The sequence below is a fragment of the Chiloscyllium plagiosum genome, chromosome 9 (assembly GCF_004010195.1).
Source record: "Chiloscyllium plagiosum isolate BGI_BamShark_2017 chromosome 9, ASM401019v2, whole genome shotgun sequence".
Lineage (NCBI taxonomy): Eukaryota > Metazoa > Chordata > Chondrichthyes > Orectolobiformes > Hemiscylliidae > Chiloscyllium > Chiloscyllium plagiosum.
In genome coordinates this window covers 102,410,634-102,434,733 of record NC_057718.1, presented here as the reverse complement: position 1 = coordinate 102,434,733, position 24,100 = coordinate 102,410,634, and the positions used below count along the sequence as shown (strand labels likewise).

The window sequence follows — 24,100 nt, the reverse complement described above, 5'->3', positions numbered from 1 at the left end:
AACTCTCCACCACCACCCTCTGTCTTCTACCTTTGAGCCAGTTCTGTATCCAAGTGGCTAGTTCTCCCTGTATTCCATGAGATCTAACCTTGCTAATCAGTCTCCCATGGGGAACCTTCTCAAACGCCTTACTGAAGTCCATATAGATCACATCTACTGCTCTGCCCTCATCAATCTTCTTTGTTATTTCTTCAAAAAGCTCAATCAAGTTTATGAGACATGACTTCCCACGCACAAAGCCATGTTGACTATCCCGAATCAGTCCTTGCTTTTCCAAATACATGTCCATCCAAGTACATGTACAAATACATGTACGACCAAGTCTGGAATCAAACCCAGGTCCCTGGTGTTGTGAGGCAGCAGTCCTAACTACTGTGCCACAGTGCCACCCTGAAATCTTTGTTTCTAACTGTAAACTGTTCACCTGAAAACCAATTTTTGCAACCTGACAACACAGTTTATGGTCATTTTTTATGAATGCTAATACACTTTTACTTTCCTCAGGCTACTTTGTTTGATTTCCATGATTTTTATTTCCCTTGTGATTATGAAAAGTATCTTTTGGTTACTGCCTTAAAGGGATTTTTTTGTTTGGCCCTTGTGTGCTCCAATGAGGAGCCTTTAAAATCATGTAGCATTTTGAATGAAGCAAAATTCTTTGCAGTGGGTGAAGTCGAAAGAAACAGATGATCAGAGAATACAGTTTTTGTGAATGGTTAGGAATTGGCTCCCTGATGAGGTGATGGTTTCACATTCAACAGCTGCTTTCTGAAGAGAATTAGATCAGTCCTGCAGGGGAATAAGGTACAATGAAATGTGGGAGAGAACAGAGGTGAGTGAGGTGCACTGGATTGTTCTCTGAAATAGTTGACGCAAACTCAATTGGCCAAGTGGTCTCCTTTGAACAGTTTTTGTTCTCAAAAACATTGAAAATCGGACGCCAAAGTGCAGGAGGGTAAACCTGTTCACCCCGATGCTTAAAGTCTTGCAAAATATTGGTTCCTAGCTGCATCTCAGTCCCTGTGCAACTAGTGATTCAGATTGTACCCTCTATTCTACAGCCAAGTGCCTTTTTTTTTGTTGTATATACTTTTATTAATATGTTAATTTGACAAACTTTACTGTTACCCAAACCTCTCTTCTCTTTTTAAACAACAGGAAGGGAATTTTATGAATCAAATCTTTGTCTCTTATTCCACCCTTTGTTGGTTTATCGCTATATTTCATAGACAGCCTGCTCCCCTTTTTAGATGGTATTCTGGTCACCAAAACAGAATGATATTAGAGTACCTGGTTGGGAAAACTATAGTTTCATAGAATTATGGAATATCGACAACTACGGAAAGAGGCCATTCAGCCCATCGAGTCTGCATTGACCCTTCAAAGAGTGTTCCACTGAGACCTAAGCCTCAACTCTATCCATGTAATTCTGCATTTCCCATAGCTAACCACTTAGCCTACACATCCCTGGATGCTACAGGGCAAATTAACATGGCCAATCCACTTAACCTGCACATCAACATCAGAGAGAATGTCGTTTATTAAAGGCAATGAGTTCTGGTGGTGTAAAGAATCATTGAGGTGATTCTTTGACTAATGGTTGACTGTTTGTCTCGTGACTTACACAAGTAAGAAGTCTCAGGAAGTTGGTTCTTATTGGTGCCCAGCTTGGGTGCCCCCTGCTGCCACATCTCCCTGGTGAAGGAGGGACCAGCAGATTGGGTGTGATTGAACTGGCCACTTTTCCTGAGTGAATATATGAATGGTATGGAGTCACTCAGCAGGATGTCCTTGGGTTGGAGGGAAGGGTGGGGGCTAGCGAGCAGTACAGGTGTCACCATGTTCTCTAACTACCTGCTATAACTTCATAACATCCCCATGCCATCCTTTCCCTCAGGAACCAGTGCTAATGACCGAAAGTGGACCAGTACACCCTTTGCATAGTGCTTCTGCTGATCTTCTAGTAGAACAGAGACTGCAGGAACCCTGAGGGACTGTCTATTCATTATGTTAGAGGGTGGTGTGTGTATGAAATAAGCTGCCAAAGGAAGTGGTGGAGGCTGGTACAATGACTACATTTAAAAGGCATCTGGATGGGTATATGAATAGGAAGCATTTGGAGGGATATGGGTCAAGTGCTGGCAAATGGGACTAGGTTAAGTGAGGATATCTAGTTGGCATGGATGAATTGGACAAAAGGGTCTGTTTCTGTGCTGTATGTCTTTGTGACTCTATGACTAAATGTTATGAAAATAGCACTGCCTTGATGTGAGATTGAAAATAGGAGTTTGAAGCCCAAAGAAAGGCGCTTAGACTTCATACTGGAGGCAAGAACTGGTGACAAATGTATGAATGAATCAGTGCTCCATCTGAAAAGGAAATGGGAAATGGTCCTCAGAATAATCCAATACTTTGAATATCTACCACAATTTTTAGAAATGTGCTCGAAAGCTGTAAATGATGGGAACTCTACAGAGACCTTGTGAAACTGAAGGGAAAGTTACCATCAGATTGGTTATCTCTTTTAGAGACAGGGACAGGCCATTCTGCCCTCCTGAACTCCTGGTACAGAACCAAGACTCTGGGAGGGAAAAAAAACCCAGGATATTTCTACACTCTGCCAAGAGCTAAAATGAATGAGGATTTGCTTTTGGATGTTTTTGGATGACTTGTTCAATAAAAGATGATGCTGCAGTCATCTGTTACCATGGGAATGAAGGAGATTTAGTTTTGGCCAAGGGAGATGTGAATAAATCACCATGTTTATATAAATATGTTCACCCTAATTTACACACACTCGTCCTAATTTATATATGTTCAGCCTAGTTTATTTGCATTCATCCTAGATTGTATACATTACCTAAGTGTATTTACATTAATTATCATTTATATGCATATAAATTCTAGTTTATACATATTCATGTCAGTTTATATACATTCGCTCTAGTTTATATATGGTCGTTCTAGTTTATACATATTCAATCACATATATATATGTGTGTGTGTGACTGTTCTCCCTATTTTATTTGTATTCATTCTAATTTATATATATATATATATATATAGATCCTTATTTATATACAGTTATCCATCTAGTTTGAATGTTTCCTGTTTTAATAAAGAATGGCCTTCGCAATATCTAGATGGGATAGTGATCTATTGAAAGCAGCGTCTTTACAAAGTCGGTAATCCTTTCTCATGCAAGGCTAACATTTCCTGATTCAAGTCTTCTGTTACTTTGCTTTAATCAATCATTCATAACTACTTTTATGAGTTAAAAGGTCTTCAACCAAACGTGAGACACACGTCCTGGTTGATTGTGTATCTATTTTTAGGCATTCCATTCTGGTAAAAATGAGTGTCTCTGAGTCGTTAAGAATCTCAGACCAGCCTTGTGTTTTATTAGTCATGACTGTCAAGTGATCTTGAGTCCTGACATCAATCGGATACTTATTTCCCTGTACATTCTCTCTGCACCAATCCTAAGTTAGTAACTCACTTTATACCACCGTGTGTATGCTCTAGTCAGGAAAACAACGATTGCAGTTTAACTTTAGTTGATATGCTCTCGGGGACAGTCTCACTGTGGGGGCAGGTTGGTTTAGGGCTGAGATGAGGAGGAATTTCTTCACCCAGAGAGCAGTGTATGTTTGGAATTCTCTGCCCCAGAGGACTGTGGAGGCTCAGTCATTGAGCATGTTTAAGGGATCAATAGGCTTCTCAATGTTAAAGACCTGAAAGGATGCAGGCTAATGGTGTTTGGCTGAAACATCTAGCTCTAGTCTATTGAATGGCAAAGCAGACTCAAAGGGCTGAATGGTCTACTTCTGCTTTCCAAAGAACATACAAGTACAACAGCTTATTAACAATGTTCCCTTGAGGCTGTCCGGTCACTCTGAATCCTGTGTACTCTGACCTTGACTTCCAACTCCGGAAGTTTCCTCATGTACTGACCTTACACGAAAATAATTAGAAGGAACATAACTTCTCAGGTCGAACCCTGTGGCCATGTTTGGAATCTTGGTGGGTGATGTGCGAATAACATCTGACTAGCAAAGTCAGCTACATTTTTATATTTTATGCTACTTTCTTGATTTGCAAGTATTCTCTCCTTGAGACTGACCAAGTCTTATTGATGTCCTCAACATTTTGAGCAGTAATTGCAGAACCAAATAAAAAATGATGTCCACATTTGATCAGATAGAGAGATAAACCTTGACTTTATTCTTTTGTCCATTCTCTTTGTACGAATTGTGTGAAGGAAAAGCTTTTGACTTTAATGGGTCTCTGGTCATACTCTTGTTGTTTGATGATTTATTGTGATGAGATAGCAGTTATTTCTTGGTTTCCCTGATTAATCTATTGATCATTGTTGTGTTTGTTAGTGGTTTGCACTTGCTTCTTTTTACAGTGCAGTCTGACCGTTCACTGACTGCTTCTTGCAAAAAACTTAGCTACTTGGTGCTGATAAATACTAATCTTGCTAAATGTCATCTGGAGTTTGAGGAATACATGAAATAAGCTACTTGGCTATGGTCTTCCATCCAATTACAGTTCAGGAGGGCTGGTGGCACAGTGGGCTGCATTCTCTTCCCAGCCTCCTAGAAATCTCTTGCCGTCAAAGTGTCTGAACTGGAGCAGGAGCATCCGCGAAGGTGCCAGCTGTCTTAAGTGTTTTGGACAGGCTCAGGAGGAGGCCAGAGGCAAAGAGTGTGCTAAAGCCCAGGCATTCCCACCCAAACACCCACTTCCTCCCACACAACCAGGTCTACAGATCAGCATCAGACTGTTTAGTCACCTCCAGGATTCACAACTCCAGAGCGAAGGAAAATCAATGTCTGCATCAAGAAGCTGTCTAATCGTAATGAGAGATGAGTATCACTGTCTCTGGGCCAGAAGCTCCCACCCTCCCCATCTGACCTGTCCATCTTTCTTCCCTCCTATCCACTCCATTCTCCCCATCGACTTACCACCATCACCCCTCACCTACATCTACCTACCAACTTCCCAGCTACGTTCTCCCCAGCCCCACCCCCAACCCCCTATTTATCTCTCAGCCCCCTTCCCCTTCCATAATCCTGATGAAGGGCTTGTGTCCAGAACGTCAGCTCTCCTGCTCCTGGGATGCTGCCTGACCTACTGTGCTTTTCCAGTGCCACACGTTTTGACTCCTCCTTGGCCATGTTGGCCTTGGAAGGTACATTCAAGAGACATGACCAAGTTGATTGTCTGTTTGTAAATCCTTCCAATGCCCCTTATACCAGGCAGTAAGAATGGGAGAGTCTCCTGGTCAGTCATCCTGCCAAAGGCCATGACAAACCACAATTGAGCTTCTCCCAGAAGCATGGATCAATCCAATCAAAACCCATGTCTCAACCCTCCAAAACAGGGAGAAGAGATAGAACTACAGTTACACAAAACACAGGTCCCCTCCTATCCCAGTGGGAAGACACTAGTCCAGTGACATTACCACTGCACTAGTAACTCCCTGGGCAGTTAGGGATGGAACATACATTTTGGATGAGTCAATGATACCTGTATCCTATGAACATGTAAAGGAAAGGAATTATGCCCAATTCTGAGCATTAGGCATTAGGAGGGATGTGAAGACTTGGAAGAGGGTGTAGAAGGGATTTACCATAAAGGTCTCAGGAATAACTGATTATAGTTACATTGATAGACTGGTGAAGCTGGGGTCAAAGAGAAAGCTAAGATAAGATTTGTATAAAATCATGAAACACTTGGATAGAATAAAGGGGCTGAAAAGCCAGAAGAGACAGATTTAAGGTGAATGAAGCAGAGCTGATGTGAGGTTAAGCTTTCTTAGAATCCTTTAGGATTTGAAGTTCACAGATGCACAGATCCTCCAGAAGGAGAAATGGAGGAGTAAAAGATTAGACCATAACATATAGCAGAAGAGTTGGACCATTTGGTCCATCAGGTTTGCAGCATGGTGGTTCAGTGGTCAGCACTGCTGCCTCACAGCACCAGGGACCTGGGTTCGATTCCACCCTTGGACAACTGTCTGTCTGTGTGGAGTTTGCAGTTCTCCCATGTCTGTGTGGGTTTCCTCGGCCTGCTCTGGTTTCCTCCCATACGCCAAAATTGTGCAGGTTAGGGTGGATTGGCCCTGGAAAATGCAAGGTTACAGGAATAGGATAGGGGGGATCTGGGTGGGATGTTCTTCGGAGGGTTGGTGTAGATTCGATGGGCTGAGTGGTCTGCTTCCACACTAGGGAATCTACGAGGTCTGCTCCACCATTTGATCATGGCTGATATGTTTCACGACACTGTTCCCCTGCCTTCTCCCGTAACCCTTGATGCCCTTATTAATCAAGGACCTTTCTATCTCTGTCTTAAATTAGATTGTGGAGATAGACAGGAAGTGCTGGAGGGAGCCAGCCCATTAAAGATGGGCTCAATGGATTTCTGCCTGTCCTCGTTATTTATGATTTTACAGTACAAGATTGAAAGCTTTGAATCAAAAAGAAAACAAAATAACCTTAATCTTACAAAATTAAGGCAAATCCTAATCCTTCTTAAAGTATTTTATGGACTCATCCCAGATTCTGTGTGATGCACTGCTTTCTGTCTGGGAGATTGCCAGCAAACCCCTTACATGCAGCTGATTGGTTCAGAGATGGGAAATCAGCTGTTGCTACAGATTGTTAAAGGCAGCTTAAAATTTTACAGACAGAGTGGGGAAGCGGCGATGTGCAGGATCAGAGTCAAAGGTTATAAGCCACAGTCCGGAGGAAGGGTCACCAGGCCCAAAACGTTAACTCTGATTTCTCTCCACAGATGCTGCCAGACCTGCTGAGCTTTTCCAGCAATTTCTGTTTTTGTTTCTGATATACGGCATCTGCAGCTCTTTAGGTTTGTCTAAAGACAAGGGGGAGGAGATTGGTGGCAGGGAATTATCTCAAGCAACACTTGTGCAGTATCACATACTGATGCAGGTGGACAATACCTTGAAGTACCAGGATTCGTGATCATCTGGAGAGTTAGCACAGCCACCATAAAGGATCTGTGGCCAGGTCCAAGGTCCCTCTGCTCCTTTACAGGTGCCAGCGTTCTGCCAGTTATTCCCGTGTCCAGTTAGTCTTTCCCAAAAACACCACCTCACACTTTTCCAGACTGATACTCCTCCAGCCCGAGTCAGAAGTCACTTCACTTGATGAAGGATCAGCGCTCCAGAAGCTTGTGATTTTAAATAAACCCTGTTGGACTGTAACCTGGTGTCGAGTGGCTTCTGACTTTGAGAATCCCAGTCCAACACCAGCACTTCCACATTCTCATTCTCAGACTGAATTCGCTAGCCTCTGTTTCACAAAGCTGGGGAATGGATAGGATAAATAGACAAATACTTTCCTCTGTGGTGGGGGAGTCCAGAAGTAAAGGGCATAGGTTTAGGGTGAGAGGGGAAAGATTTAAAAGGCACCTCAGGGGCAACGTTTTCATGCAGTGGGTGGTGTGTCTCTGGGTTGAGCTGCCAGAGGAAGTGGTGGAGGCTGGTACAATTACAGCATTTAAAAGGCATCTTGATGGGTATATGAATAGGAAAGGTTTAGAGGGATATGGACCAAATGCTGGCAAATGGGACTAGATTAGGTTAGGATATCTGGTCAGCATGGACGAGTAGGACCGAAGGGTTTGTTTCTGTGCTGTACATCTCCATGACTCTGTGACTCCACAGTGAGTCCATTTCTACAAGAGCTTTATACCTTGCACGTGCCATCCTGTTTGTAAATGCGAGTGGGGCAGGTAGCGGTCCGTGCTTTCCACAATGTCACAACCACAACCGCCCTTTGGCAGAGTCAGTGTGCAAGGAGCCTGACCAATGCCATCTGTCAGATGTTTCAATTTTGGTTGTCTTGGTGCCTTACAACAGGGTGGATAGATCAGCTGCAAAAATGGTAGCAATGAATTTAATGTAAGTGATTCCCTTCTTAAATGGATGCCTCCTTTTCCAAATCTGACTGTGTTATTTTGAAACTTCCCTTTCTCTTTCTCAATTTCTCAAATGATCCGGGAAGTTAACAAATCTCAAATGAAAGCTAACTGCCTGACAGTTGCTGTCCTCAGAGTGACTTCCACCTTTTTATTTATAATCTTGCATTCAGCTCACCACAATCAGCAAGTTTATACACTTAATCATTATGGGATTTTTTTTTTATCAGCTTGGGGAAGCTGATGCAAGGGTTTACAGTGTTGCAGTGAATGGCATAATTCCTGTGGTTCTCTGTATCACAGACTGCTCTTCTCTGTTCAGGCTGAACCACGCAACTGCTACAGTCAGTTGTAATGTGTGTGCTGCTGAATATGTGAAACAGTGTGTCTGTACTAACTCACTCGGGACAGTGCTGCAGTATTGAAACCCAGGGTTCCTTTTGACCCCACAGATTAAAAACCTGAAAATCCCATGATAATTATGCTATTAGGTAGTTTCGCAGACAGATCAAAAACAGAAATTGCGGAAAAGCTCAGCAGGTCTGGCAGTGTCATTGGAGAGAAATCAAGATGTGGAGGTGCCGGTGTTGGACTGGGGGAGATAACGTCAGAAGTCACACGACACCAGGTTCAACAGGTTTATTTGAAATCACAAGCTTTTGAGCGCTGCCCCTTCCTCAGTGAAGTGACTCTACCTGACGAAGGAGCAGCACTCTGAAAGCTTGAGAGAAATCGAAGTTAGCATCATAGAATCCCTGCAGTGTGGGAGCAGGCCATTCAGCTCAATTAGTCCATTTTAACCCTCCAAAGGGCATCCCACCCAGACACACTGCATTGTCCCCCCACAACCGACTAACCTATGTTGCCACCACACCCCTGGACACTATGGGGTAATTTGGCAGGCCAAACTAATCTGCACATTTTTGGACTGTGGGCGGAAACTGGAGCAGCCGGAGGATACAAACGCAGACACTGGGAGAATGTACAAACTCCACACAGACTGTTGTCCGAGGCTGGAATCAAACTCGGGTCTCTGATACTGTGAGGCAGCAGTGCAAACCCAAAACATTTCAAGTCCAGTGACCCTCCCTCAAAAACTCTGCTTTCTCTCCCCAGATGCTGCCAGACCTGCTGAGTTTTCCCAGCAATTTCTGTTTTTGATTCAATCACATATGTAGGTTAGTAGCAAAGATTTTTAACAATTCATTCAGAAGAACCCTTTGACAGGTCCCCTCATTCGGTGAAGTGCATATAAATTCTAAATTCTACATGATGAACTCAAATGGGTTCTGTCTCCCAATCTCCTCCCACTGTTATTATCAGCGCACGCACACACACACACTCTCTCTCTCACACTCACTCTCTCACACTCTCTCTCTCTCTCACTCTCTCTCACTCTCTCTCTCTGTCTCTCTCTCTCTGTCCACTCCTTGTCCATGCACCCCTGCTCTCTGCTGATTATTACTCGTCCATGCATTGAAGGAGTGAATCTGGATTCCTCATGGTGCACTTTAATATTAAAATTGATGCATCAAGGTTCAGACATTTTCTCACTTCACAGATCTATACATTTGTCGGAAATGTAACTGGCATTTCATTCTCTTCATAATTATCTTTTCCAAGCAACCTCTTACCATCACTAATCACTCAGCATTCTCAAAATCTTCACAAAGCCACAATTGCTGCAATCCCTAAGATCAACTCCGCACCCCCTCCAAAATTCACAAAGGCAAGCTTGCTCCTTCATGATAACTATGAATGAACAAGGACATTTCATCTGTTTTAATTCGTTCACTGAAGTTCTTACCCTTGAAGCATTCAGTTGTATATTAGGTCTGTCAGCAGTGGGACATAGGCTTGCTATAACAGAAATTGTGGATGGAACACTCAATCACCTAACAAGAAAAAAACAAGCAACAAAAACAGGAATTGCTGGGAAACTCATCAGATCTGGCAGCATCTGGAGAGAGACAAAGCAGAGGCAACATTTTGGGTCCAATGACCCTTCTTCACAACCCTTCAGTCTGTTTTCTCTCAACAGATGCTGCCAAACCTGCTGAGTTTTCCCAGCAGTTTCTGTTTTTGATTCAATCACCTGTGTAGGTTTGTAGTGAAGATTTTCAAGAGTTCATTCACAGGATGTGAATGTCATTTATTGCCCATCCTTAATTGCCCCTTGAGAAGGTGGAGGTGAGCTGCCTTCTTGGACCGCTGCAGTCCTTGAGGTGTTAAGGACACTCAGGGTGCGGTTATGAAAGGCATTCTGAATTTTGACTTTGAAAAAATGGTGATACATTTCCAAGTTAGGATGGTATGTGGCTCAGAGGGGGAATTACAAGGAGTAGGGAATGTGGGGTGCTCCTATGTATCTGTTGCCCTTGTCCTTAAAGAGGGTAGTTGTAAGAATGGTTTTCTTGAGAAGATACTCCAAACCTGTAATGGACATCTGTGCTACTAAAATAATTGTTGAGTTTGTTTCAAAATTGTTGAGACGTTGCCATGGTGACATGAAGACCCTCTTTACACTATTCTCTCAAGTTCATGGGAGCTCTCTTCCTCCCTTATCCTCATCACTGCCACTTCACTCTGATACTCTGCCTTTGCCTCTCTGTTCTTTCACACTTGCTAAATCTTTGCCCTTCTTGGAGAATGGAAGTATTTACATCTCCAGCGAAGTAGAAAAGGTCGTGGTTTGATATAAAAACAAGAGGTCAGCAGGCCAGGAAGCATCAGTGGAGATCAATGACCACCCACCTGAACTGAAGAAATGTGAGGATTATTTAGACCTTAGTTTGATATCTCCCGCCAGTTGTTTAATTCAGCACTCAGTCAGTACCCAGATTCTTACCGACCTCCCTTTGCTTCAGGTTCCCTCTTCACCTCCATCTTCTCTGCTCCTCAGTATTGCTGCATGGTTCGAACATCTCCTGCTCTAATACAACAACAACCCCATGTATTTACATGGAGTCATGGAGTCATAGAGATGTACAGCATGGAAACAGACCCTTCAGTCCAACTCATCCATGCCGACCAGATATCCCAACTCAATCTGGTCCAACACTTGGCCCATATCCCTCTAACCCTTCCTATTCATGTACCCAACCAGATGCCTTTTAAATGTTGTCATTGTACCAGCCTCCACCACTTCCTCTGGCAGCTCATTCCATGCACGCACCTCTCTCTGTGTGAAAATGTTGCCTCTTAGGTCTCAAATAAATTTTTCACCTTCTCACCCTACACCTATGCCTCTAGTTGTGGACTCCCCCATTCCAGGGCAAAGACCTTGTATATTTACCCTATCCATACCACTCATGATTTTATAAACCTCTATAAGGTCACCCCTCAATATCTGACGCTCCAGGGAAAACAGTACCAGCCTGCCCAGCATCGCCCTATAGCTCAAACTCTCCGAACCTGGCAACGTCCTTGTAAATCTTTTTTGAACCCTTTCAGGTTTCACAACATCCTTCCGATAGGAAAGAGACCAGAATTGCATGCAATATTCCAAGACTGGCCTAACTAATGTCTTCTACAGCCACAACATGACCTCCCAAATCCTATACTCAATGCTCTGACCAATAAAGGAAAGCATACCAGTGGGTGGCACGGTGGCTCAGTGGTTAGCACTGCTGCCTCACTGCGCCAGAGACCTGGGTTCAATTCCCGCCTCGAGCAACTGTCTGTGTGGAGTTTACACATTCTCCCCGTGTCTGCATGGGTTTCCTCCGGGTGCTCCGGTTTCCTCCCACAGTCCAAAGATGTGCAGGTTAGGTGAATTGGCCATGCTAGATTGCCCGTAGTGTTAGGTGAACGGGTAAATGTAGTGGAATGGGTCTGGGTGGGTTGCTCTTCGGAGGGTCGGTGTGGACTGGTTGGGCCAAAGGGCCTGTTTCCACACTGTAAGTAATCTAATCTAATCAAAAACCGCGTTCACCATCCTATCTACCTGCAACTCCACTTTCAAGGAGCTATGAACCTGCACTCCAAGGTCTCTTTGTTCAGCAACAATCCCTAGGACCTTACTAATGTGTTTTACAAAAGCATGATTTAACTGCAAACCACACAAGGTGACATTAGGAATAGGCTATCTACAGTGAGATCAAAGTGGTAGGTTTTATGGTGTATATTGTGAGAAAGCAGTGAAGAAACAGACAAGTTTTCAGAGAGAATTTTAATGTACAGGCAGTAGAAAGGGCATTAAAGTCCACAGTGCCCAAAACTGGAGGAGAGCAGAGATCCTGGAGGTTTGCTGGGCTGGAGAAGATTAAAGAATTAGGAAGGGGTAAGGCCGTGGAGTGATTAGGAAGTTAAAAGTGGAGACATTTTTGATCTGAGAGTCACTGTAGGTCGGCAAGCTCAGGGCTGGAGTGATCTGCAGCTAGAGATTCCTAATCTGGTGAAACGTGGAATCCTTCCCAGTGTTCAATGAAGCTGTAACAGTCCATCAACAGCAAACAACACAGCGGGGTTAGCCTGGAAGAACAGAAATCATCATTTGCAAGAGTTTGAAATGTAACGCGTGGGATTTTGTTGACCCAGTGTGTTCGACTTGTTAATTTGCAGTCAGTGCATGTGCCTCTTCCCTCATTAGCTACAAGACTGTCCAATCATTGTCTCTCTAGAATTTTAAGCATAGCTGGCTGTAATTTATCAAGGCGATTCAAGCATCCTGTCTGTCTTCCCAGATGAAGTGAGGGTGACTGTGTTCATGTCTTGGCTTTGGCAGTTTGCAATGGGGCTATAGATAAATGTCCAGGCTGCCTAGTGCCCAGAATGTACTGCTGCAAACAGGCGAGGAAACGTCAGACTCAGGTTGAGTTGCTGGCTGGAGATTTTCACTCCCTGTGCTTTTCTTCTCTCTGTGAGATGCGCCTGTTTCTGAGGGAGGCGGCACAGCTTTTTATTTGGCTTTGCAATGAGAGTTTCTCCCAGGTCTTGAAGTCATTATCAAAGCTCCAGAGTGAATTGTTCAGAGTGGTGCTTCCTTTGCCTGCTATAAGATCTCGCCCATATTTTATCCTGCTCTCCAATGTCCAGAAGCTTCTGAAAGTGGCTGAAGTGAATATGTTTGCTCTGATGAATGGTGCAGCCTGTTCAGCACCATGTTGTTTCATCCCTCCTTAAAACAACTTAAGACAACTCTGACCAAAATGTTATGAATGAATTTGCCCAAGTGTCCCAGAATACCGAAACGGTCAAATCAATACGAACACAAGTCAGTACCAATACAAAACAATCCCAACTTTATTGGAAACAAAGCTACAATAATCTTTAATAGTAAACTAATTTTTAATACTATTTGGCCCCTTAAGGTTACAATACTTCCTGAGTCTCCTGTAGATTTACGCACTTGCTTTTTCTCTGTCTGGCTCTGGTGCTGGGTCTAGGAAGCTGCTTTCTTCTTCGCGTTTTCGCTCTCTCTCACTCGCTCTCGCTCTCTCTCGCTCTTTCTCTGGATGGTCAGAGGATCTCTGCCTCTTGCCATGCTGGTTTCCTCAGAAGGCCTCAGAAGATTCCAAGAGCAAGCTCTGCAGGTGAATGCTGTTTTTATACCTTTCAGATGATTTTCTGGATCTTTCTGTAGTTCTGGCCAATCAGGGAGATAGACAATAGTTTGAAACAATAGTCAATCATTTGAATACCATGTTACTGTTAGTTTTTTTGTATAGCAGGACCCTTGCCTTTCTGTCTGGGCCCTCCTTTGTTTAGTGGAGAGGTTGTTGGGAGCATGTCTGTCCAGGGTAACTGTTGCCTTTACATTCTACTAAGGTCATTAGTACCTGGCTGCTGCATTTCCCTTGTGTCTGCTGTGTGGGTTTTTGTGATTTTAGAGTATTACTTAGCTAATGTACCCATCATTCCTTGCGGTATCGCCAAATTAGCAATATACCTGTGTTTTAACAGCCAGGAGGCTGCTACAACAATGACGCTAAGACCTTCCAATTTGGTTGTCAGACTTATTCCTCTTCATCCCCAGATTGATATTTGCAGTCCACCGAAGGCTAGACATTCTGCCACAATTCTTGCACTTGTGCTTAGGATCGCTCAAGGGAATGTGCTGCTGAAACAAAGAAACCATGATGTGGAGGTGCTGCTGTTGGACTGGGGTGGACAAAGTTAAAAATCACACAACACCAGGTTATAGTCCAACAGGTTTATTTGAAAGTACAAGCTTTTTGAGTGCTGCACCTTCATTGGGTAACTAGTGGGGCAGGATCATAGGACACCAAATTTATAGGAAAAGATAAAGGAGATAATTTACCCACAGTTGACATGATGATAACAGACAAAGACTTTCAGATTGAGATAGGCTTTCTTGGAGCAGGATGGTGTGTTACTTCAGCTTTCTTTGTGTGGATCACATATCAGCAATTTGGACATGGACCCCCTGTTGACTTTCTGTCCACTTAACTAGGAGAAGGCACCAGTTTTAAAATAGAAACCGCTGGAGAAACTCAGCAGGTCAGGTAGCATGCGTGGAGAGAGAAACTGAATTAATGCTTTGAATATGATAAGATTCTTCTTCAGATCTGAAAGGGGCCAGAAAATGGAGTTTTTCTGCTTTTGACAAAGGGAGAATGGAGTGATAGTGGAACAGAGTGCCTGGAGCAAAAGACAAAAGGAGTACTAATGTTGGTAAAAGAGAGATAGAGATGTAAAATAGGTCAAAAATCAAAAGACACCAGGTTATAGTCCAACAGGTTTATTTGGAATTGCAAGCTCTTGAACCGCTGCTCCTTCCTCAGACATGGTATGGTAGAGAAGTATATTTCAATTTCAAATAAACCTGTTGGACTATAACCTGGTGTCTTTTGATTTTTGACATTGTCTGCCCCAGTTCAACTCCGGCACATCCACATTATAGCTATGATCGATAGCACGAACTGTTGGCTCAAAGTAGAGACGATCGCCAAGAAAATTGTGCAGATAGACATAGACATCAAATTTCTCAGCAGTCTACCTCCTAATGGTTTAAAGGATTCAACAAGGGCTATAGTTATAAAGTTGTTACCTTTTTACGTATAAATACTGTCAAAAAGTATGGTGCTGGAAAAACACAACCAATCAGGCAGCATCCAAGGAGCAGGAGAGTTGACGTTTTGAGCATAACCACATTCCTGATGAAGGGTTTATGCTCGAAACTTGGATTCTCCTGTTCCTCGGATGCTGCCTGACCTGCTGTGCTTTTCCAGCACCATATTACTGATCTCCAGCATTTGCAGACCTCACTTTCTCCGAGCTTATAAACACTGTGTCTTATACCTCTCTATCATACCCTACCTGAGGAAGGAGCCTGAGCTCCAAAAGCTTGCAATTTCAAATATACCTGTTGGACTGTAACCTGGTGTCATTTGATTTTTGACCTTGTCCACCCCAGTCCAACATTGGCATCTCCACATCATGGCTGTGATGTAAAATAGGTCTTAATGTTCGGTGTGAAATGGAGAAAATGAATCACTCTGCTGACAGCAAAGTCAACAAGACATAGCCCCAGAAGTGGGGTATTGTAAGAAAGCTTCCCTGGAGGAAGGAGGTCATGCTGCAAATTAGTGGAATTCAACATTGAGTCCTAGGGCTATAAAATGCCCAAATGGAAAATGAAGTGTTGTTCCTCCAACTCACATTGAGCTTTATTCAAAAACTGCAGCAGCCTGGGATGGAAAGGTCAACATGGGAACAAGGAGGTTTCTTGAAATGGTAACAAATGGGAAAGTCAGGGTCATTCCTATTGACCAGAGAAAAGGTGTTCTACAAAGCAGTCCCCTCAGTCTAAAGGAACCCAAACTTTGAGTAGCCAATGCAATTGATTGGATTGAGAGAAGTACAAGTTGGCTTTGTTGCTTCATCTGGAAGGTGTGTCTGGAGTCTTAGATGTTGAAGAGAGAGGAGGTAAATGGACAAGTGTTGTACCTTCTGCACACATATACACCTGTAGCCCTGGCTATCGGTTTTCATGTCCTCACCAGGAAAGCTTATTAGAAAACATTTACCCAACCCAGTTCATTCACATTTGGCATTTTAATCCTTAAGATCATAAGACCAGAAGAAACAGGAACAGAAGTAGGTCACTTAGCCCCTTGAGCATGCTCCTCATTCAATAGGATCATGGCTGATCCTTCCTTTCAAAATAAAGAGATTTTACAAAGTATTTAATTTTCAGATTGACAACCATTGCAAAATTAAAACAATTTTAAGTATCCTAATCTCATACCAAATTGTCTGAAAGCATTTTGCACAATAGAATACAGCTGCGTTTGCAAAGCAGATGATTGACAAATTCAAAATAACAGCAAGACCTTGCATTTACATAATGACTGCACTGCAGTAAACACTGCCAAGGCACTTTGCGGGAACATGCATAGAGTCATAGAGATGTATAACACGGAAACAGACCCTTCGGTCCAACTCGTCCATGCCAACCAGATATCCTAAATTAATCGAGTCCCATTTGCTAGCATTTGGCTCATATCCCTCTAAACCCTTCCTATTCATAGACCCATCTAGATGCCTTTTAAATGTTGTAACTGTACCAGCCTCCACCACTTCCTTTGACAGCTCATTCCATACATGCACCACCTTCTGCATGAAAACGTTGCCCCATAGGTCCCAAATAGATTTTTCCCCTCTCACCCTAAACCTATGCCCTCTAGTTCTGGACTCCCCCACTCCAGGCAAAAGATCTTATTTACCCTACCCATGCCCCTCATGACTTTATAAACCTCTAAGGTTACCCCTCAGCCTCCGACGCTCCAAGGAAAATAGCCCCAGTCTATTCAGCCTCTCCCTATAGCTCAAACCCTCCAACCCTGACCACATCCTTATAAATCCTTTCTGAACCCTTTTAAGTTTCACAACATTTTTCCAATAGGCAGATAAGAATATGGGGCTAACAAATTAGTCAGAGTGTTGGTTTTAAGGAATGTCTTGAAAAATAGACAGGTAGAGAAGGGAAAGAGGTTTAAGAGGGAATTCCAGCGTGCTGGTGTCCTAGAAGTGAAGCCGGTGTATAAAGATAATTGTTTGTATTTAACAGTTCCAGAACTGCTTTTACTGGTACCATTGCTACTTCACTGATTATTGAGAGCTACACCAATCTCTGGCTCAATTGTTGACTCCTATCTGTAGTCCAGAGTTTTCGGAATTAGCAAATTTAGCTTGTTCAGTCCTTCTGCATATTACTGAATGAAAAGTAACTCTCCCCTTCATGGCTTGCAGCATCTAAACTTGCAACAGACAGGCATCTTTTAGTCACCAGAACCAAAGTGACCCCATTGTAGGGCTGGTAAGACTCCAAGCTACACTGACAATCTGTTCTGTAGCCTGGAGCTGTTATGGCACGTGTTAGGTACACACCTTTGTTACAATCCTTTACACGGAGAGCTATCTTAAATAGTTTGTTTTGAGTTGGCGTAAGCATGATGGGTTTCCTCTGCACTCTAATGAAATGCTTTTCCTATGAAGGATCCTGTTTTTTTTTATTATTCATTTGTCAGATGTGAGTGAAGTTGGTTGGCCAGCATTTATTGCCGTCCCTAGTTGCCCCTTGAGAAGGTGGTGGTGAGCTGCCTACTTAAACCACTGCAGTCCACCTGCTATGGGTTAACTCTCAATATCATTAGGGAGGGAATTCCAGGATTTTGACCCAGTGACAGTGAGCAATATTGGTCTTGAGGTTCAGAAGTCTGGCAATCCAAATAAAGCGGCTTCTCCGATGTCAGTGTTTATGGTAGTCATTGGGAAGTCACTGCGAGCGTTAATAACTCTTCCTAATCTGATATTTTCTTTCCTTTCTGTTCTAGGGAAACATGTTCAATACCTGGAAGGCAGTTTGGGTTGTTCTTTTAGAAGATACGTTTGAATTTTACAGTAAAAAAGGTGATGGGAGTCCCAAAGGAGTCATTCCACTGAAGGGAAGTTCGATTACATCTCCGTGTACAGACTACATCAAGAGAATGGTGGGTAAATCCCACTGGTCATTGTATTTTTATGGGGACGGGTTGTTTGTAAATATTAATTGTTAAAAAAATTATGATAAAACGTACTAGGTGTTTTTAATCTGGCCCCCATGGAACCACAAACCAAAAGAACCCAATTTGCCAAATGACCGCAAAGGGAAAACCACTGGACAATATTTCACTTTTTAAAACTTTAACAATTGAGCTAAAATCAACATCAATTAAACAGGAATTACCAGACATATTGCAGTCAATAAAAACTATCAATTACATGTGAAATAGCAAATGTGTCAAAGACAGATCTCGTGGATTTTCAGGGCAGCCCACCTCAGTGTGTATGACGTAAGGCTCTACTGCAAAGTCCTTCAAAGTTCCAACCTTCTTCAGATGGAATTCCAGCCCCTTCATCTCGACGATTCAGCTACCAACTCTCATCGATCAGCAGCTCCAACAACCAGCCCAAGTTCCACAAAAACCCACACAGCGCAGTGCTGCAGACTGCCCTCTGTTCTGCTCTCGTCAGACTTGAGCTATCTAGAGGGCTATTGTGGTGCAGTGGTAATTTCCCTACTTCAGAGGCATGGGTTCAAGTCCCACCTGTTCTAGAGGTGTGTAATAACATTTTGGAACAGGTTGATTAGAATGTAGTTTTTTATCTATCTATCCAAATTGTACATCACACACTGTGTACGGTATGGCTGCTTCTGGTCAACTGACTCCTTTATGAACTAAAGCAGTGATAGTCATCTTAATTTCCTTTATCTCATTAAAAGGATGTTACTGAGACTGGAGGTATGAGTTATAAACAGAGGCTGGGATGTTTCTCCCAGAAGCGTAGAAATTTGAAGGGTGACCTTCTGGAGGTTTATAAAAACATGAGAGGCATAGATTATGTGAATAGCAAATGTGTTTTCCCAAAGGTAGGGGAGTCCAAAACTAGAGGGTATAGGTTTATGGTGAGAGGGGAAAGATTTAAAAGGAACCTGAGGGATAACGTTTTCACTCAGGGTGGTGTTTTTACAAACAATTTCCCAGATGAACTAGTAGAGGTGAGTACAATTACAACATTTTAAAAGACATTAAGACAGTTACATGGATAGGAAAGGTTTAGAAGGCTGTGGGCAAATGGGACTAGTTATAAAGTCATAGTCATAGAGATGTACAGCACAGAAACAGGCCCTTCAGTCCAACTTGTCCATGCCGACCAGATATCCTAAACCTGCCAGCACCCGGCCCATATCCCTCCAAACCCTTCCTATTCATATACCCCTCCAAATGCCTTTAAATTTTGCAATTGTACTAGCCTCCACCACTTCCACTGGCAGCTCATACACATACTCTGTGTGAAAAAGTTGCCCCTTAGGTCTCTTTTATATCTTTCCCCTCTCACCCTAAACCTCTGCCCTCTAGTTCTGGACTACCCCACCCCAGGAAAAAGACTTTGTCTACTTATTCTATCCATGCCCATCATGATTTTGTAAACCTCTATAAGGTCACCCCCTCAGCCTCCGACACTTCAGGGAAAACAGCCATAGCCTATTCAACCTCTCCCTGTAGCTCAAACCCTCCAATCCTGGCAACATCCTTGTAAATCTTTTCTGAACCCTTTCAAGCTTCACAACATCTTTCCAATAGGAAGAAGACCAGAATTGCACGCAATATGCCAAGAATGGCTTAACCAATGTCCTGTACAGCCACAACATCACCTCCCAACTACTGTACTCAATACTCTGACCAATAAAGGAAAGCATACCAAACAACTTCTTCACTATCCTAACTACTTGCAACTCCACTTTCAAGGAGCTATGAACCTGCAGTCCAAGGTCTCTTTGTTCAGCAACACTCCCGAGGACCTTACCATTAAGTGTATAAGTCCTGCTAAGACTTGCTTTCCCAAAATGCAGCACCTCGCATTTATCTAAATTAAACTCCATCTGCCACTCCTCAGCCCATTGGCCCATCTGATCAAGATCCTGTTGTAATCTGAGGTAACCCTTTTCGCTATTCAGTTTAGGAAACCTAGTCAGCTTGAACAAGTTGGGCCGAAGGGTCTGGTTTCATGCTGTCTAACTGTATTTCCGAAATCCAGACTTCATGTTTTCTATTTTTAACTGCATGACCGGGCAATTTAAGTTTAGATGGCTCTGCAAATTTCATTTGGTTTCAAAGAGTTTCAATTTTAGTTTTTTGTTTCCTTTTCCATTCAGCACTAAACTAAAAAAAAGGCTGTGAAACCCCAGGTTCCATTGCAGTATGTATATTTGCAAGTAAATTATATTAGTAACATTTTTAAAAAGCTATCCTCTATTGTGTGTTTTTATAAGTGGCATTGAACAGTGAAGCAGATAAGCGCAGTACCTTTTTACCTTCAGGACCTGTGTTGGAATTCAATCCTGAACTTTCGCCCATCTTTGAAGCAGAAATAAATAATGTCCAATTCCCCATTCTCTCCTGCAAGTTTTTCTTTTTCAATTATATATTCAATTCCTTTTTGAAATGGAATTTCCTTACACCCTTCTTGCATGCAGCAAGTCCCCCAGATCACAATTGTGATCACTGTGGAGAAGTCTGTGTTTAACAGACTGATATCCATATGTTGAATTTGACACCAAAAGATCTTCAGAGGTGTACGAGGATTTTGTTATAAATCTAAAGCTTAACACAAACAACAGTTTCCACCTTTCCTCTTCTAGTACTTTTCCCTGTCATGAAGAAATTAATAAAAAAAAATTGATTTTAATGAAAATTAATAAATCATTTCTTAATAAGCAAAGGTAGTGAAAGTTTATTTATGAGGAGAATCGAGAATGTGGTGTAATCGGGTCAGCACACGCTTAGTGACTGACAGAGCAAGCTGAAAGTGCCAAGTGGATTTCCCATACTCCTAACTTCTTCTGTCTTGGTTTTATTCTTTACTCCATTTTATATTTCCTTATCCTTCTTTCTCCCAGTTTGTTTTTAAGTTACACACAGCAAAGAATCAGGACCATTATCTGCAAGCTTCCCACCTGGAAGAACGTGATGCTTGGGTGAAAGACGTGAAGAGAGCGATTCAATGTATTGAAGGTGGCCAGAAGTTTGCACGCAAGTCAACGAGGAAGTCTATCAAGTTGCCTGAAAATATAAACTTGGGGTACAAAAGGATTCACTTGATCTATATTTCTCTGTCTACTGCTTCTGTGTATTTGGTCCTATTTGACCTGTCGCAAAATTGTTACTGTTCAAATGAGAGTCTGAAATCTTTGAGACGTCAGTTTTCTTGTACTTGGGCGGTGATTGGACATGTGTGGAAGGACATGGTTAAGAATATGGCTGGAGAAACCTTATCAATAATGGTGCCCATATGGGCATGAAGGTCACCTATGATAATGAGATGAACAGAATTAACTGTGTCTGCCTTAATCCTTAAATTATGTGCTCAAATCCGATATCTTACCAAACCAAATACCTGCTCCTTTGACATGTGTTGTGTGACATTTTGTAATCATTCCAACCATTCACTACGCACTTGACCCTGTATATCCTGTCAGTAAACATCAGAAGAAAATATGGCACATCCTCACCCCCAGTTGAGGCAGTAAAATAGGTTTACCTGATTGTCGTAGTTTGGACTGAAAACCACATCATCCATGATTAAATCACTGGTCTGTGCAAACTCGGTTTAAAAATCACACAACGCCAGGTTATAATCCAACAGGTTTATTTGTTGTTGTGTGATTTTTAACTTTGTCCACCCCAGTCCAACACCAGCACCTCCACATCTATGCAAACTAAACCTGTCCTGATCAACACGACAGCACTCACTTTCATTATCCTAGTCAACGATTGGATAGAGTTTTCCTTAGAAGAGAGCAGGAGGAGGGATGTACTCAATGTGTACAAAATGTCAAAGGGCTTGGACAGACAGGACAGGAAAGACCTGTTTCTCCCAGAGGAGAGGTCAGTTACCACTGGATTCAGAGTGTTGCAATCTGCAAGGCTACAGAGCAACCACTGGAAAGTGGGTGTAGACCGGGTAGCCACTGGCGATATGATGGGCTGAACAGCCTCTGTCTGTTTGGTGAGATTTCTGTGGTTTCTATCCTCTTGTATTACCATCCTTTTGATTTAAGGAACAACATTTCAGTAGCCTTTGTGATTATTTTCTGTGCCTCTTTGTGAGATTTGAATGATCTGTCTTGCTGGAACCATGCTGCTTTGAATCATTCCTGTTTCTAATGTTTCCCAATTTAGGAGATAAGGAGAAACTTCTTGCATCTATTGAATTCCTTGCCTCAGAAGGCTGTGGAGGCCAGGTCATTGAGTATATTTAAGACTGAGGTAGATAGGTTTTTGAGTATCAAGGGGATTAAGGGTTATGGGGAAAAAAACAGGAGAATGGGGTTGAGAAACTTATCAGCCATAATTGAATGGCAGAGCTGATTCGATGGGCTGAATGGCCTAATTCCTGCTCCTATGTCTTATGGTCTGATGTTGCATCCTTCTTGGGCCCAGAGTAGGTGACTTGACATTTGTTAACATGGAATCCTTTTGACTACTGTTTTGTTCATTCAGTTCTCTATTAGTACCATACTGATAGAGTTACACTTTCATATTTACAGTTTACAATGTCAGCCACTTTTGTCTCATTTACAAAATTGGATATGTGGCTTCCAGAATTATAAAATTGCATTGGAGGAGACCATTCAGCCCATTGCCTCTCAATGTGCAATTTACAACGGTTCACGAACCTCTCCTCTTCTCTTCCTCTTCACATAATAATCCAAATCCCTCTGGAATGCCTGGATTGAATCTCCAACACAACATGAAGTAGTGCATTCCAGATTGGTGCCTAAACCTCATGCTGTTGTTTCTTCTGTCATTCACCACAAATCTGTGTCCTCTCCTTCTCGGTCTAAGTTATTAATAAATACTATGAGGCCCTGAGACAGATTCCTGTGGAACACCATTGGTCACATTCTGCCCATTCCCCCAATTCTGTCTCTTGTGCTAGATGTGAGATGGTAATTCTTGATATTAATGCTCTTTTCATTCAAGTAGCTGGCTGGAAAGTACATGTGGGTGTATGTGTGCATTGGTGAGTGCAAGTTTGTGAGAAACAATTAATTAGTCTAAGAGGAAATAAATGTTTCTCAAGTGGAAGTCATCACTCTTCAAAAGCAAAACTGTAATTATTCTGGCATTCCCCATTCAGTTTTGTTGCTTTATTTATTCACCTTTACTCAAGAGCACCATGAGAGGAACTATTTTGCTTTCATACTAAATACATACCTATCAATAAACCTCTTAAAACAGCTTCAAACTCTTGTTTAATGTTGTTTGCAATGACAAAGAGACTGTCCTAATTTTAGAAATCTGATTTCTTTTCCCCACACTTTAGTGCTTTATATCTTTCTATGAAGGACCCTGAGACCGGAGTCAAAGAACTGAAACTGCAAAAAGACAAGAAAGTTTTCAATCATTGCTTTGCAGGTAAATGATTACTTGCTGTTTGTGTTGTGTAACAATGTTCTGTTGCCCATATCCTTGCCCATGCCAAGTCCCCTTCACCCATCATCCCTGTTCTCATTGACCTATATTATCTGCCAACGCCACCATTTTAGAATTCTCACTCTTGTTTTAACACTCTACAATCTCTGGTAATGTTCTCCAGCCCTACAACCCTCTGTCATCTCTGCATTCTACTGATTTTGATCTCTTGCACATCCCCAAATGTAATCACTCCAGCGTTGTTAACCCTGCCTAAAGGTGATTGGATCCTGAGATTCTATCTCTTAATTCCCCAACCTCCCTTTCCTTCTTTAAGGTACTCCTCAGCATTTTCCTCTTTGCTTTTGGTTACTTGTCCTGATTTTTGTTAGATGTCCTGGAGTTGGATTTTAATAATCCCTCCTGCAGAGTGTCTTGGGGTATGTTTTACTGCAGTAAAGTCAGGAGAATTCAAATCACAGGGGGGCCTGCCCAAACCTTTGTGTCATTGGAACTTTGAGATGTCCAAGAAGACCCCTGTGTAACTCAGTTTGCTCACAAATGGACTGTTTGTCTCACAAAAAGATGAATTTGTGGTGTTGCAGTGAATATATGAAAAATGTCTTTGTCTTTCAACTTGTTCACACTTTACAATGGACTGACTACCGTAAGGGCTGAAAATGTGTTGCTGGAACAGCGCAGCAGGTCAAGCAGCATCCAGGGAA

General features: G+C 42.5%; 1 protein-coding gene across 1 annotated transcript in view; it reads left to right on the top strand.

Annotated features, from left to right (window-relative positions):
* plek (pleckstrin) overlaps positions 1 to 24,100 on the top strand; it is a 45,719-nt gene that overhangs the window by 9,986 nt on the left and 11,633 nt on the right. The window contains exons 2-4 of the mRNA XM_043696658.1: positions 17,751 to 17,906; positions 20,858 to 21,039; positions 23,287 to 23,378. Of these exons, the coding sequence (XP_043552593.1) occupies positions 17,751 to 17,906; positions 20,858 to 21,039; positions 23,287 to 23,378 (430 nt within the window). The remainder of the gene's footprint in view (positions 1 to 17,750; positions 17,907 to 20,857; positions 21,040 to 23,286; positions 23,379 to 24,100) is intronic.